This window comes from Cyrtonyx montezumae, unplaced genomic scaffold (assembly GCF_038088225.1).
Source record: "Cyrtonyx montezumae isolate F1298 unplaced genomic scaffold, pur_monq_1.0 scaffold_2, whole genome shotgun sequence".
Classification (NCBI taxonomy): domain Eukaryota; kingdom Metazoa; phylum Chordata; class Aves; order Galliformes; family Odontophoridae; genus Cyrtonyx; species Cyrtonyx montezumae.
The window spans coordinates 45,408,465-45,422,027 of record NW_027071936.1 but is presented as its reverse complement, the minus strand read 5'-3'; the positions used below and the strand labels follow the sequence as shown (position 1 = coordinate 45,422,027).

General features: G+C 34.3%; 1 protein-coding gene across 2 annotated transcripts in view; it reads right to left on the bottom strand.

Annotated features, from left to right (window-relative positions):
• Window positions 1–6,882: 6,882 nt before the first annotated feature.
• Window positions 6,883–13,563, bottom strand: part of GABRG1 (gamma-aminobutyric acid type A receptor subunit gamma1) — a 48,377-nt gene continuing 41,696 nt past the window's right edge. Inside the window, exons 8-9 of one of the 2 annotated variants that reach the window (XM_065737072.1) lie at window positions 11,278–11,489; window positions 6,883–8,838 (exon numbers count right to left, since the gene is read on the bottom strand). In XM_065737072.1, coding sequence (XP_065593144.1) covers window positions 8,560–8,838; window positions 11,278–11,489 — 491 coding nt within the window. In that variant the 3' untranslated portion in view covers window positions 6,883–8,559. Of the gene's footprint in view, window positions 8,839–11,277; window positions 11,490–13,563 lie in introns of those variants that run through there. The other variant, XM_065737073.1, reaches the window with a different exon arrangement.

Genomic DNA, 13,563 nt, shown 5'->3' with positions numbered 1-13,563 from the left:
ATTTGCTTTAATCTCTCCTCATATCTCATAGAATAATATTTCAGACAAGATAGAACAAAGGACATGAGCTATACTAGAATATTTTGTAATATACTACAGAAATCTGAATATAGTATATATTTAAAACACTCAGTGATACCTCATTCTTGTGAGTTCCTTGCTTCTGGGGTGCTTTAAACAAAGCTGAAAGGAAAACAGAAAGTGCTAAATATTGACTCTCCAAAAGAAGCAGATCTGAAAACGTATATTGGAAAATAAGGCATTCAAACACAAAGAGTGTGCTAAAACATTTACAAAATTACTCGAGTTTTTATTATAGCAGCAATAGAATTCAGATGAATAGAAGAATCATACTCTGTGAATGCAATCTCAGAACCTCCTTTGGTACTGAAGAAATTCTTTCCTCTCCATATTTAAAAATCAACTTTACACCATGGAGGGAATTTTCCTGTTTACCTTCACTGATATAAATGCTTATATACAGTCACACTATTTATGTTCTCCATTGTTTTTAGCAAAAATGAAGTGAATCCAGAAAACTCTTCAAATAAAGCGAAAATAATATTTAAACTTCTGAATCTCTTCTGCATTTTAGCTCCAGAAAAAAAAACAAAAAAAAAGAAGGGACCCTTTTTGTCGCATGAGAAACAAAGCTTCATAAAATGACAGTTGAGACTTTTTTAGAACTTGCTCCTCAGTCTGCATATAGAAATGTCTTTGCCACTGTCAAAATCATTTCTACTGCACTCCCAAAGTCTTTGTCACGTGATTGATATAAGAGCATCATCAGTTTGTTATCTCTAAAGATTTCTGGTTGAGTTATGCATATTAATAATGCTGTCAAATATTAAAATAACGATGTCAATGTTTTGCTCTAAACTGGCAGACAGAATTTATCAAAGTGGAGAAGCAAATAATATTCAATTTAATAGCTGGAATTGCTTTAGTTTTGGCATTGCACACAAAGCACGATGATACTTCAGAAAGGGCTGAATAAGTCATGGCTTAATTACATTAAAAGCCTATGAGGATACCTTGATGTTTCTGGGTAATTTAATATAATAATGAATGATTGCATACCAGGGTTTTTGGAGAAGTACCAAATAACTGAGTAGAACCGTAAATACCAGCACGCTTAAAATATTAGTCCAACTAAGGAGGCTTCTGAAAGGAAAATTGGAATTGGAGAAAACTGCATCAGTATGATGTGTTTTATGTATACTCCATAGAAGCACTGCTGAAAGTTACAGTTTTTCTCAGTGTTCTTTATTTTTGTTCAGTAAATTACAGCAAGGGTTTTTATATATACTTTTACAAGGAATGTTGATTCACAATACTGCAACATTGCTCACTGGTGCCAAGATGCTATCAAATCAAATACATTGTATGTATGTTCAATTAAGCTGTTTAAAAATGCTAGAATTTTTTTTTAATTTCTTTTAAAGGAAACATTAATAAGGGACAAACTGTGAATTTTTATGTAGACTACAGATTTTGAGACAGAGAACTGCAATAAGAGGGTGTGTGCATTTTAAGCAGAAAGAATAATGAAACCTCAGTCTAATAGACTCACAATACAATAAATTGATCTGTTATTTTGGAATGGTATTTCTGTAAATTTAATCTTAACACCAAACACTGTAGCATAAACTGTACAAAATAATAATAAAAGTGCCTGTAAAACTTCATTACAGAGGAATATGAATTACAGCATTATTATTTAGTTAATTAGAACCTGAAATTATGAAAACACATTGTATTTTTTCATGACAGGCACCACCACAAGATTATCAGATTCCAAATTCTTGTTTTTATTTAAGAGAGTATTTATGTTCTATTATATTTAAATTGTAAATAGATGTATCATAATGCAACCCTTGATGTCTATGGAAAAAGTATGAATGTTCATGGTGGACAACAGTGGGAAAAACAAACAATGGTATGAAGACACACCAGTCATTAAGATTTTGATTAAAATGTGAACAGTAGTTGCATATTTGTGCTGGGTCAATGAATATGCAGATGTCCACATTTACCTGTCTTGGAAAATTGGAGCCATTATACATGTCCCTTCGTTGTTCCTGTTCCTATACCTTCACTGGTCAAAGGGAAAAACATGATTATATCTACTTAACTCAGACTTGCTTTCCGCAGACTTCACAGGTCCAAACAGTTCTTATTTACAGTCTTTGTCAGGAGGAAAAACAATTCAAGGGGAATAGGTTTCTGCAGTGAATCAATGACTTACCTTTCACCCGTGGTAGCTGTTTTGGGTTTTAATTTCTAAATATTGAATTGATAAAAGTAATTCTCCATGGGGACAGTACTGGTTATTACTCCTAACCATACTTAACATTTTCAAGTCTAAATTACAAAGTATTCTTAATGCCACTATATAGAGACAGTCTGCATCTTTAGCTGTGTCCACAGAAAACCACTTTTCTAATGTTTGCTGTCTAGACCTCTCATACTTCTAGTGCCTGGCCAGAGAAACTTGAAATCTTTCCTTTGAATTCAGCAAGACTCGAATCATGATGATAAAGATCATTCTGTGAAACCAGAAATACGAAATTATTATTTCCAGCCTGGGTAATCTTTCAGTTTCAGGTAGGCATGCAGAGATGTACTGCAGAGCAGCTACTACAAAGAATTATAAAAGAGAGGCCTTACTACTGTGAGCAGACTCCTGCCTCTCTTAATCCTATCAGTTAGTGGAACTCAAGCCCTGTTGTCAGTAGCAGACTTACCACATTTACACATGTTCTATGCTTTCTGCTCTTCTGATATTCTCTCCTTGACTAAGAAATGGGATGGAGGAAAAGAGAATATACAATATAGAATAAAAGAGAGGAAAAGAGAATAAACAATATAGAACAGTTTACTGGTGTTACACCCCCTGTCTCTCTCTCACACAACTCAAATTATATTAACCTACCATAAGCAAAATCTGCAGGTAAAGCAGGCTTTGTCACAGTGAAGGAAAATGAGATTGCTTGGCAATTTTACAGAAATTATTTCTTCCTTAAAATGTAATTTTAAAGGCTATTTAGGAAAAATAAATAAATAAATAGATTTTCCAGTGGGCAACAACACCTGCCCATAGATAAAAGGCATAGATCATTCAATCTATTACAGTTGTAGCTAGTTGCCTAACTCAATAGATTTCTGAAGTTTCCTCTGAAGATTTTGTAATGCTTTGGTTTTCTAAGTGAGATTTCCTAGTAAAAACCACAAAAGTTTAGCAATCTCTGCCTTTCAATGTCTGCAACTTTTCACTAATATCATACCAGATCCCAAACTGAACACAATATTTAAGTCCTGTGATCACTTTTGGGCACTCTGCCCAGGAGAGCAATCTAAATCCTCCTACTCTATCATACAGGGAACACCTCAGAGCCTTATAACGTGGCCATCAGCTCAATCAGCATCTGTGCAGAGATAAATACCTGTACCTTTCATGTTTTTCTATCATTTTGGAAGTCACAACTCAGATTCACCTAATGTAGAAAAGCATGCAGTTTCAAATCATAGCCTAGCAGGCAGAAACCTCTCAGTGTTTTAACCAGAAACTATTAACAACATTCTTGGAAAACAGTGGATATCCGTGATCCTGCCTGATGTGATCATAATCCACCTTCCCACTCTCTGAAGAAAGAAGGGACTCAGTGATCTAACTCAGGGTCAGCTTTCCCTTCCCAAATTTTGTACCCCTCAAGAACTACAGCAGTTGTAGACACCTTAGGTGCTAGCTCTCAGTGGCTTTTAAAATTATTACTCAAATATTTTTATAACATTTTTACAGATTTAACCTGAGTTCTGATTTTCTGTCTGATACTTCATTAGAATAGTCACTCAAGAAGGTGGTCTGTTGCTCATTAAGCCTGTAATGAATGTACAGGAAATATTTTTAATAGTAATTATAATAATACAGTAATTACATTGCAGGAAAATCTTGAGCACTGTCACAAATACCACTGAGAAATATATTAACTAAATATAATTCATTCAGATCCATAGAATTGGATTGTGGAACCCTACAGTTTTTTTCCCCACCATCTCTCCCCTTCCTCCACATCAGTTGTCAACTGAACAAAATACATCCATCATAAGAAATATTCTCTCTGCCTCCAGCTGCAAGCTCCCACCACCTGTCTTGGATGAGAACAAATGGCCGAGTGCATCAGCAATCAGATGAACCCATCCATCTGATTGAAATATTAACTTAGGGAAAAGTACAATAAAACATATTTTTCAAGTTTTGGCTCATCTAAAAACATGGTTTTACCACAGCTCTTGCTGGCACAAGTAAAACAGAACAAGTAGACCACTGTAGAAGAACAGTTTTTTAATCTATTTTTTTTTCTTGATTTAAACCACTTGGGGAACAAGTCTCTGCCATGAACCAATTGGCAGGTCTTTTCTACACCCTGGAGAATATTCTGCCTCTCTCAGTGAAACAGTCTTCCCTGTGGCATGTTTAAAGGGCCACATGGACATTCATGAGTTGTTTTTCAGAAATAAAAGCACAGCTGTTCTTTCTAGTTCCTGGTTCTATATTCTAATAAGCTGTAGTTTTCCTGAGGAATTCTATTTTGGTTACTATTTTCACTACGATAGCAACTACAAATACAATTATACTTTGGAAAAGTGAAATGAACATCTTTAATACAACTGAGAAGAACTGCAATGAAATAAAAACAGCTTTTAAAACAACGTTTTTTTCAAATGTAAATTGATTGTATTTGCATTAATCCTCAGTTACGTGGAAACAGTGAACAGAAATGATGACTGATACAACTAAACAAAATCTCTTAGATTATGCATATCGATATTGAAACCCAGACTCCTCCTGGTGGGTTTTCACTTGAAAGGCCAAGGGTGCTCACAAATTGCAAAGTTCAGATACAATTTAAACATAATTTTTACTAGCATATTAAACAAATTACAAAATTGTAAGAACTGTGTTGGAGGAGAGTGATTCTCCTTCAAAGCTTTACACAAACCTATGTCCCTGCCAGAAAACTGGATAAGGTTTAAGCCTTTGAAGCACATCAGTGTGTGAATATAAAATATGCTACTCAGAGCTCATGCTTTGGTCGCAGCACCACTGTTAGTACATTAAGCTGATGCACTCAGACACAGAAGACATGCACTGAAGATCACTGAGTACAGTCATAGACAAAACCTTACCAAAAATATCATGCTGAGCTGTACTCACTACTAAAACAGACAAGTGGGGAACACAAACAGAAATATAAATAAAGCAATTTTTTTAAGAATACATTCCAGGAGATGCAGTTTGTGCAGTATAAACAGTTCCTGCAAACTTGTTTCTCCCCTATCTTTCTGGTAATTTCTCCTCTATGTCTTTTTCTTTCAATGAGAATATTTTTTGTACTGAAGAGGTTCCAATTCCCGCCCTTGTTGCTCAATCATTTGAGCTACAGAACACTCATAACTGAAATTAATGTAAAATAAACATGTGTCAATGGCATCAATTCATGATAACATTACTCCTTATGACACTACATAAGCACCTGCTTTTCTGAATTCTAGCTGTACTACAGTATTGATTAGGAATAGGTATAAGAATGTCCCTAAAACAGTAGTGGTCAAAATAATATGACCTCAAATATTTTAATCCAATCTAATAGTAAATGAAATTTTATAATTGTATTCTAGTAGGTTCATAAACATGACTGCAATATCCAAGCCCAAATAACCACAGTCTCTGTCTTGACCTTTTTTTTGTTTTTTGTTTTTTTTTGGTTTTGTTTTGTTTTTTAGGAGTATCACATAGATTTCTTAGAACTAGGTGTTTACATGCAGACTACAAAGAAAACTCGTAGGACTAAAACAGCACATTTATTACATGCCAAGTTACAGTTCACTGCATTCCCATTTCAATTTGCAATCACAGTACTATGGGAAAGTGAAATGATTTCATCAGAAACAAATGAAATACAAAGAAAAGTTTGTCAACAGACAGGAGAAGCAAGTGTATCTCTAAACTAAACAGCTATAACATTCAATAGCTTTAATACTCTATTACATCGTTTCATAGAAATGAGTGATGAAAGACTTTTTATCCATCCCTTGCCAATTCAGGATGCTTTCTGTTTTCCAGTTAAATCTCTGGAGGCTGATTGGCAACTGACAACGAAATGAACAGAAAAAGCTAACTGGATGTGCTGTGAAATTTGTATTTCCCTTGTCAAGTGCCAAGCTCTTTTAAGTTCTCGTTGTTTAAAGGTGAATTAATGAAAGTCAGGAGTTTAAAAAAATTGAGTCCTGCATTGTGTAACAAGTAGATTGCCTTTCAAGTACACATTCAAACATACTACTGAAACCCCTTCATCCTTCCTACAGAGGAATGTGTTTAGTGTGCTGTCAAAAAGCATTACATTGCACTACAGAATTAAAACTGGCATATTTCCATTGTACTGAACATTTTCTGAAAATGAGACTATAAAGAAAAAATAAGTTGTAGAATCAGTGTTGTTAATGTTGCTGCGCTTCTACGCTCAGCCTAACAGTCAGAAGAAGTTGCTGTGCAGAAAGGTCATGCAACAAATGATGTCTGTCAACCTCAACAGCAGACATTCAGACTCGCTCAACCACCTTCATTTTTTATTGGCTAAATAATGAAATAAAGTTACATTAAAACGGGATCTTCTCTGCAACACCTGCTTCCAGATTCACTGCACAGTCTTGCATCCTTTGTTAAATTTTGGAGCTGAACACTGCAGCAACATTTCACATGCGTACTGAACATCGTATTTTTTTATGTTTGGAACCAACTAGCCTATGATCATGCACTACTTCTTTTTTTGTTTTTTTGAGAAAAAATCAGGAGGGAACACGTTAAAAAAAGAAGAGTGCACGATTGTATGTGGGGAAGTTGTACTTCCATGTATCATTTTCTATAATTAACCATTAATCATATATTTTAGCTCTACTCCCAAGCACCTTAATCTACAACCAAATTTTAATTCCATTAATCCTTTTTTAAGATCTGTAAGGTCTTCTGTGTAGTTCTGACTTCTAGTTAATGCATACCTTAATTTTACAGGGATTTTTGCAAGCTCACTTGAGACTGGTTTCTTTCCGAGAAAGGAAAAAAGATTGCATTTTTCCACAACAGACAAAAATAAAAATGAGATACTAAATGCTGCAATAGTCAACACACAGAGATCAGTCAGGAAAGAGCACTGCTACTGAAGTATTTCTATCAAAGTGAACAGAAACTGTCGTCACAGACTGGAGAACTAATTCTATGTTTTTGAGGGGATATATCCCATCTTGGAGAAAGATCCACAGTGCATAAGTATTATTATTTTGTCCCTGTAAAAGGGATTTTCTTTTAGAAATATATATATATTATTGTTTTTCCTAATGGAATTGTATATATCAAGGAGGTTATTATACAGCAATCCCAAACACAGTATCAGTAAATCTGACTTTGGCTCAGTGAGTAACATAAGCAGTGACAAGCAGAACATACAAAATGACTGTATTCAAAGCATACCAGGTCATGCATTTTACTCTTAGGGATGGAAATTTAGCACAGTGGTTTTGAATACAAATATTGTAGCACTGTAAAAGGGTTCTTCCAAATTCTAATGATACAGAGTCGATTGAACATAACTCTTTCTCTGCCCCTGAGTATGATTTAGACAAAGGAGAGGGAAATTGAGAGGATGTGAAGGGCATTATCTGAACAGCCATAATCAATCAGCTAACACCTGGCTTCCATTAAATTAGAGCAATGGCAAGTAGGTAGGAATTTTTAAAGTTGTAGCCCTCTTGGAGAACTTTGAGAAACACACAACAGTGATATAACAGCAGATGGAACACAGACATAAATGCAATAAAAGGCTGAAAGCCAAAAGTCTATATCAATAGTCAGGATAAGACAAGCTCAGAATTATCTTTGTAGGATTTTTGGTGATATAACCATTAACCATTTGTTGCTCTAATTTCTGTATTTTGTATAAATATAAATGAGATTAATTATGATATAATCATTCCTTTTTAACATACTGCAGAGCATAAATGGCTAGTTGAAAAATAGAAGTGTTTTTTAATTTTTATCAGCTATTTAAAATCAAGAACTAATAAGAATTATCATCTTATAGATTAAATGAATGAAATTAACTAATACCATTTTATTAAGGCTTTCTTTGTTGAAGTGTAAGAGATGCTACAAAATTTATTGGTATTATCATTTAGAATTAAAATTTAAAGATTATGTAGAACTGTCCAGTTCAACAGCTTAGTCTCTTGTCTGTGAATTTTGTTGTACTTGGAAAAAACAGGTGAGTGTTCAGATAAGTTAATTTTAAGAGTAATAATGTTTATATTTTCTCTTCAAAATACTAATATTAGTTCTATTGTTGATCACAAGAAGAGACTATATCAACACATTTCCTGTTTTTTAAATTCTTAAAACATCTACTTTTAGTAATTTTGGATGAGATCTAAACTTTCACTGTTGTCTGAAAAATATTAATGTCAGTTCAGTTAATTATTTTTCTGAGTTTGTCTAGCCAGTAAAATTTATAGATAAAGATAGCCAATCCAATAAACAAGATTAAACAATGCAAAGGCAGTTGGAAAGAAGATTCGAGAATAGGAGTCAATTTTTGCAATACGAATGTGTATTCTTCCTTCTCTCCAAGATCCTGTGCGGCAGTCTTCAAAACAACAGAAAAAGCTAGCACAGTCTTTCCCTTCTAGACACTCATATCCATAATCATCATCACGTTCAGGGAGATGATTAATGTTATTAATTGGAATTAGTGTTGATCCAGGTCGAACAGCGATTGCAGATGGTTTCTTAAGAAAGAAAAAAAGAAGAAAAAAAATAAAGTGTTTGTTTTTGTTCTTCCCTTGCATTAAACAATTCCATATACTTCCACAGCAAGGGCCAATATAAGCACATTCTTCAGTACAATATACAAAAATTCAAATGTTAGAAGAAGACAACACGGCGAGCTTTGCAAATCATGAATTACTCTGTAATTTGCTCACGCAGGAAAAAGATCATGAATGCTTTTCACCTGCAACAGTGAAAACTGGGTTGTGCTAGGGTTTGATAATACTGGATAATTATACAGAGAGGATTAGATGATTCCATCTACATGACACAAATGAACATTTTGAAGTCAGTCACAGCTTGACAACTGGGTCAATAAAGGAGTGCATAGGAAGGATACAATCATCTTTAGTACTAGACTGGATGCTTTGCTAGAAGATACATTTTCACTAAAGCAAGCTAGTGGTATTAGGAGAACATATGTGGTGAAGTTTTAGATACAGATGCAGAACCTCTAGACAGGCTATCACCTAACCTTCTGATGTTAAATCCCTAAACAAACTGCCCAGCCTATACAAATACATAAAGCACCTTAGGAGAATGCCATGACACTGAAAATAATAATTATAATTATTTTAACTCTTAATTCTTGCTTCTAGTTTCCGTGTGCATAACTCAACCTTCCAGAAACTCAGTTAAAACTGTTTGCAATAGGTTCTAAAGTTTATAAATAAATTTCACAGAAATAATCTGGATGCTTTATTGCACCCAGCAGTACATAAACTGGTTGCTTTCACCTTCCTCATGACTTTTTACCTTCCCCTTTCTTGCACTATCCCTGCCCTTTTTACTTCTTTTATTATTTTCTTTCCATGTTGCTCCTCACATCTTGTCCTTATTGTCCCAGACATTCCAAAATATATTCTGTTTTCTTACTTGTCCTTGTTTTAATTTCTAAATCCCAGAGCCTTTTTGGACTACTCCATTATCCTCTTGTATTCTCATTTATTCAGTTCCTTCCCACCTTTTGCATCTCTTCTAAAATTTACTAACTAAAACATAGTAGTTACATTAATACCACTCTTACATTTTCTCCTCTCTTTTCTTCAGTCATCTCCATATTTTATCGTGTAAGGAATAACAACAGTTAGAAATGATGCAGTCAGAGGAAGTAAGGAAGTGAGTTTACAGTGAAGTAAATACTCTGGCCACTGCAGAGTAGAACAGAATTTCTCATGTAATTATAAATGATAAACAAAGTATGAAAAATACATAAAAAGCAAGAAGCCACATTGTTTCAATCCATGTAATGTTTTAGAGACCTATTCTCCTACTTTAAGGGAATTACTTTGACTAGTATGCAGAACTCTGTATGTTGTTAAGGAGTAACTTTATTGCTGTGGGGATATTTTACCACCATCTCAAGGAGAAAGTGTTACAGCTGTGCAGTATTAACCATATTTTTGAATAACCTTTCTAATTTCATTTAATAAGTATTTTTACCAGAGAAAAATTCACACAAACTTAAGTTTCAGCACTTTTAGACATGATGGTCTAGGGAGCTAATTATGATCCTAAATGTCTTCATTATTCTTTTCAGTTATGATAAAATACTGACAATACTAACAACAGCTATATTTGAGACATTACAAACGTTAAGATTTTAGACAAAATTTGCTTTGAACTTACAAACTCATTGCTTTTGAGAAGAAATATAAGGAAAGATGCATATTTGTTATTCAGTTTCCTCTTCTGCTTGATTATACACAGGCAGCATTCAGCCCTCACCCAGGAAAGACAACTGATACAATTCAGATATGCAGTAGCTCTGTTAACTAAATGATCTGAAAAGTGACTTTACAGCATTGGCCCTTTCTCTTACTCTTTCCCAAAGAATATTACAACTAAACAAGGTTTGTAATAAAGAAATAATAAAAAAAATAATTTAAAAAGCTATTTAATACCTTTACTCAAATGTTTTAGTAATCTAAATATTAACTTTAAATATTCATACTGACAGAATCTTCAGAAATTCCAGCATTCTTACTACGTAAACAGAAAATCTCTTAAATGGAGTAATATTTATTTTTAGGATTTGTGAGGATTCGTACCATACAAACCTTGAATTGTAAAAGCAGAAGGATAATTTTACTAGATAGAAACATTGGAGTAAACAAACAAAAAACAGATTATTTTCAGAAACATTATGCCCAGATACAACTGTCTCTAGAGCACATGCCCCAAGACAGCTCGAGAAGCATCAAGAGCTTGGGAAAGGCATGAAATATTATTTTTAAACACTCTCTTAGGCTTATATGTTTTAATTCACTTATGAATGGAATGACCCAAAGTTTTGCATGTTAACTATTCACAAGAAGTGAGTATAAACTCCCAACCATGGTGTTATAATAAAGAATAAATGGCATATTTTTAGTTCTTAGTCATTTGACTAAACTTACTGATGGCTTAGGTTTTGCCTTCTTATCTTTTCCTTTGTCCCCTTTTCTGTTGCTAGTAAAGTAATGCAAGGTGCCGTATTCCATCAAGGCAGCAAACACAAAAATGAAGCAAACTGAGACAAAAAGATCCATTGCTGTCACATAGGAAACTTTTGGAAGTGACTTCCTGGCAATTGTGCTCAGTGTTGTCATGGTCAGCACTGTTGTAATGCCTGTTTAATAAAGAAGATAAGTGAGACATGGAGACAGAATGGGGGGAAAAAAAGAAAAAAAAGGAAGTGTGTGAGTAATTCAAACATACGGTAAAAAGACAACAAAAAAAAATCCCCAGATTAGTCATTAGCTCATTCGTAAGGCACACACAACAACTGAACCACAACAGAGTTCACCTTACATCACACCCACAGTCATCAGTGCTATTGCAAGAAGCCATCCCAATGGATCCAGAGGCCACTGTTCGATCACAGAGAAGGTGACACATTTCAGCTTCAGTTTAAATTCCTTTAATTTTCAACATGTGCTGAAGACACTGAGAATTTTATAAGACTTCTACAGAAAGCGTGCATAAAACAAATACAACAGACAAACTGGTATAAATAAGCACATGTATTTTATAAACAGATTTAAGAACTCTGGCTCTTGAAAGTTTAAAATATATAAAAGCACACACTCAAAAAGGTGCATTGTATAGCAGTAATTTTAAAAACTAATTTTAGAAGTATTAGAAAAAAGGTAATAAAGATTTCAACTGTTTGCTTATGAGGGATAGTTGGTCAAATTAGATAAATTTAATGGCCTTTCTTGTATCATTCTCTAAATTACCATGCATATTTTCAATATTGTGCTTGAAGTAATAGACTATAATTCCCTTAATTCACATATAAGTTAGTTAAATGAACAAGTTGGCCTTATTGGCAACGTGTTTAGTATCTCAACTATATCACTCTTCACTGGTTTAAAATTTAGAAGCTGTTAATGCTTCCTTCTCTTAAGTGATGCTATAGAGAGATATGAAGCTTTTTTCCTAGTACTTCAACAGTAAGATGTGACCTTTCCCTTGGAGAGCAATATATGAACACACAAATAATATTTTTAGTAACATGTCCAGCTTACTGAAAAAATAAAAAAGTGAAGGGTGACAGCAATCTAAGGCTGTCTATGTCTTTCCAGTCAAAGCACAGAATCAGGAGTTGCTATTAGCTCATTAAACAGCAGGAATGTGGTTAAGTGATTTTGCAATAGATTTCTCAAAGAAATTACATGATTAAAAAGGGCATACAGATAACCACAGAGTTTTTTTAAAAGTGCTTGGCTTCCACTAGTTGCTTTTGTGAATCACTTAGGTATATCTCTGCATACTCAAATATCCAAATACATTTAATTATCTTTGACTTTGGGGAATTAATATGCCAGGATCCTTCAACATGGATTCAAGAAAAATTATCAATCACTTTCAGTATACCAGGCTTCAGCACAGTCCCCAGGGTGGAGGTGAAACCCACCATACTGAATTCTGTTCCAAGAGAAGGAAAGATTACATAGACTTTCATAGTCCTCTCCGCTTTGTAGAAGGAATAAAACCTTCCATATATCACAACTTCTAGCCATGATGGACATTACTTAGTTTTGGCTTGTTTTGTTTTGTCTTATTCTTTCTTATCCTTACAAGAGTAAATGAATTTTCTTCATTATTAAAAAAAAAAAGCATAATCAAAAACTACACTAAAATTTAAATCAACACAACAAAAACAACATATCTTCACAGTTTTCCCCCATGTAGTAGTGACATCCTATGTTCCATAATGCTAAGTGAAATTTAATCATACTTGTCAAACTAATCATTCCATATTACCATGCCTGGAGTTGACAAAATTATCATATAGAATAAAAAAAATCTATATGTCTGCGAGAAATGGCAAGTCTACAGGGCATGGATCAAAATCATAGAGTCACAGAATCCTGAAGTTGGAAGGGACCTTTAAAAGTCACCTCACAGAATCACAGAATTGTAGGAGTTGGAAGGGACCTCTAGAGATCATTGAGTCCAACCTCCTGCCAAAGCAGCTCCCTAGACCAGGCTGGCATCCAGATAGGGTATCCAGATATCTAGGATATCCAGATATCCTAGACCAGGTAGGCATCCAGATGGGTACTGAACGTTTCCTGTGAGGGAGACTCTACACCTCTCTGGGCAACCTGTACCAGTGCTCCATCACCCTTACTGTGAAGAAAAACTTGTCCAACCCCCCCAAAAGGAACAGGGGCATCCACATCTAGATCAGGTTG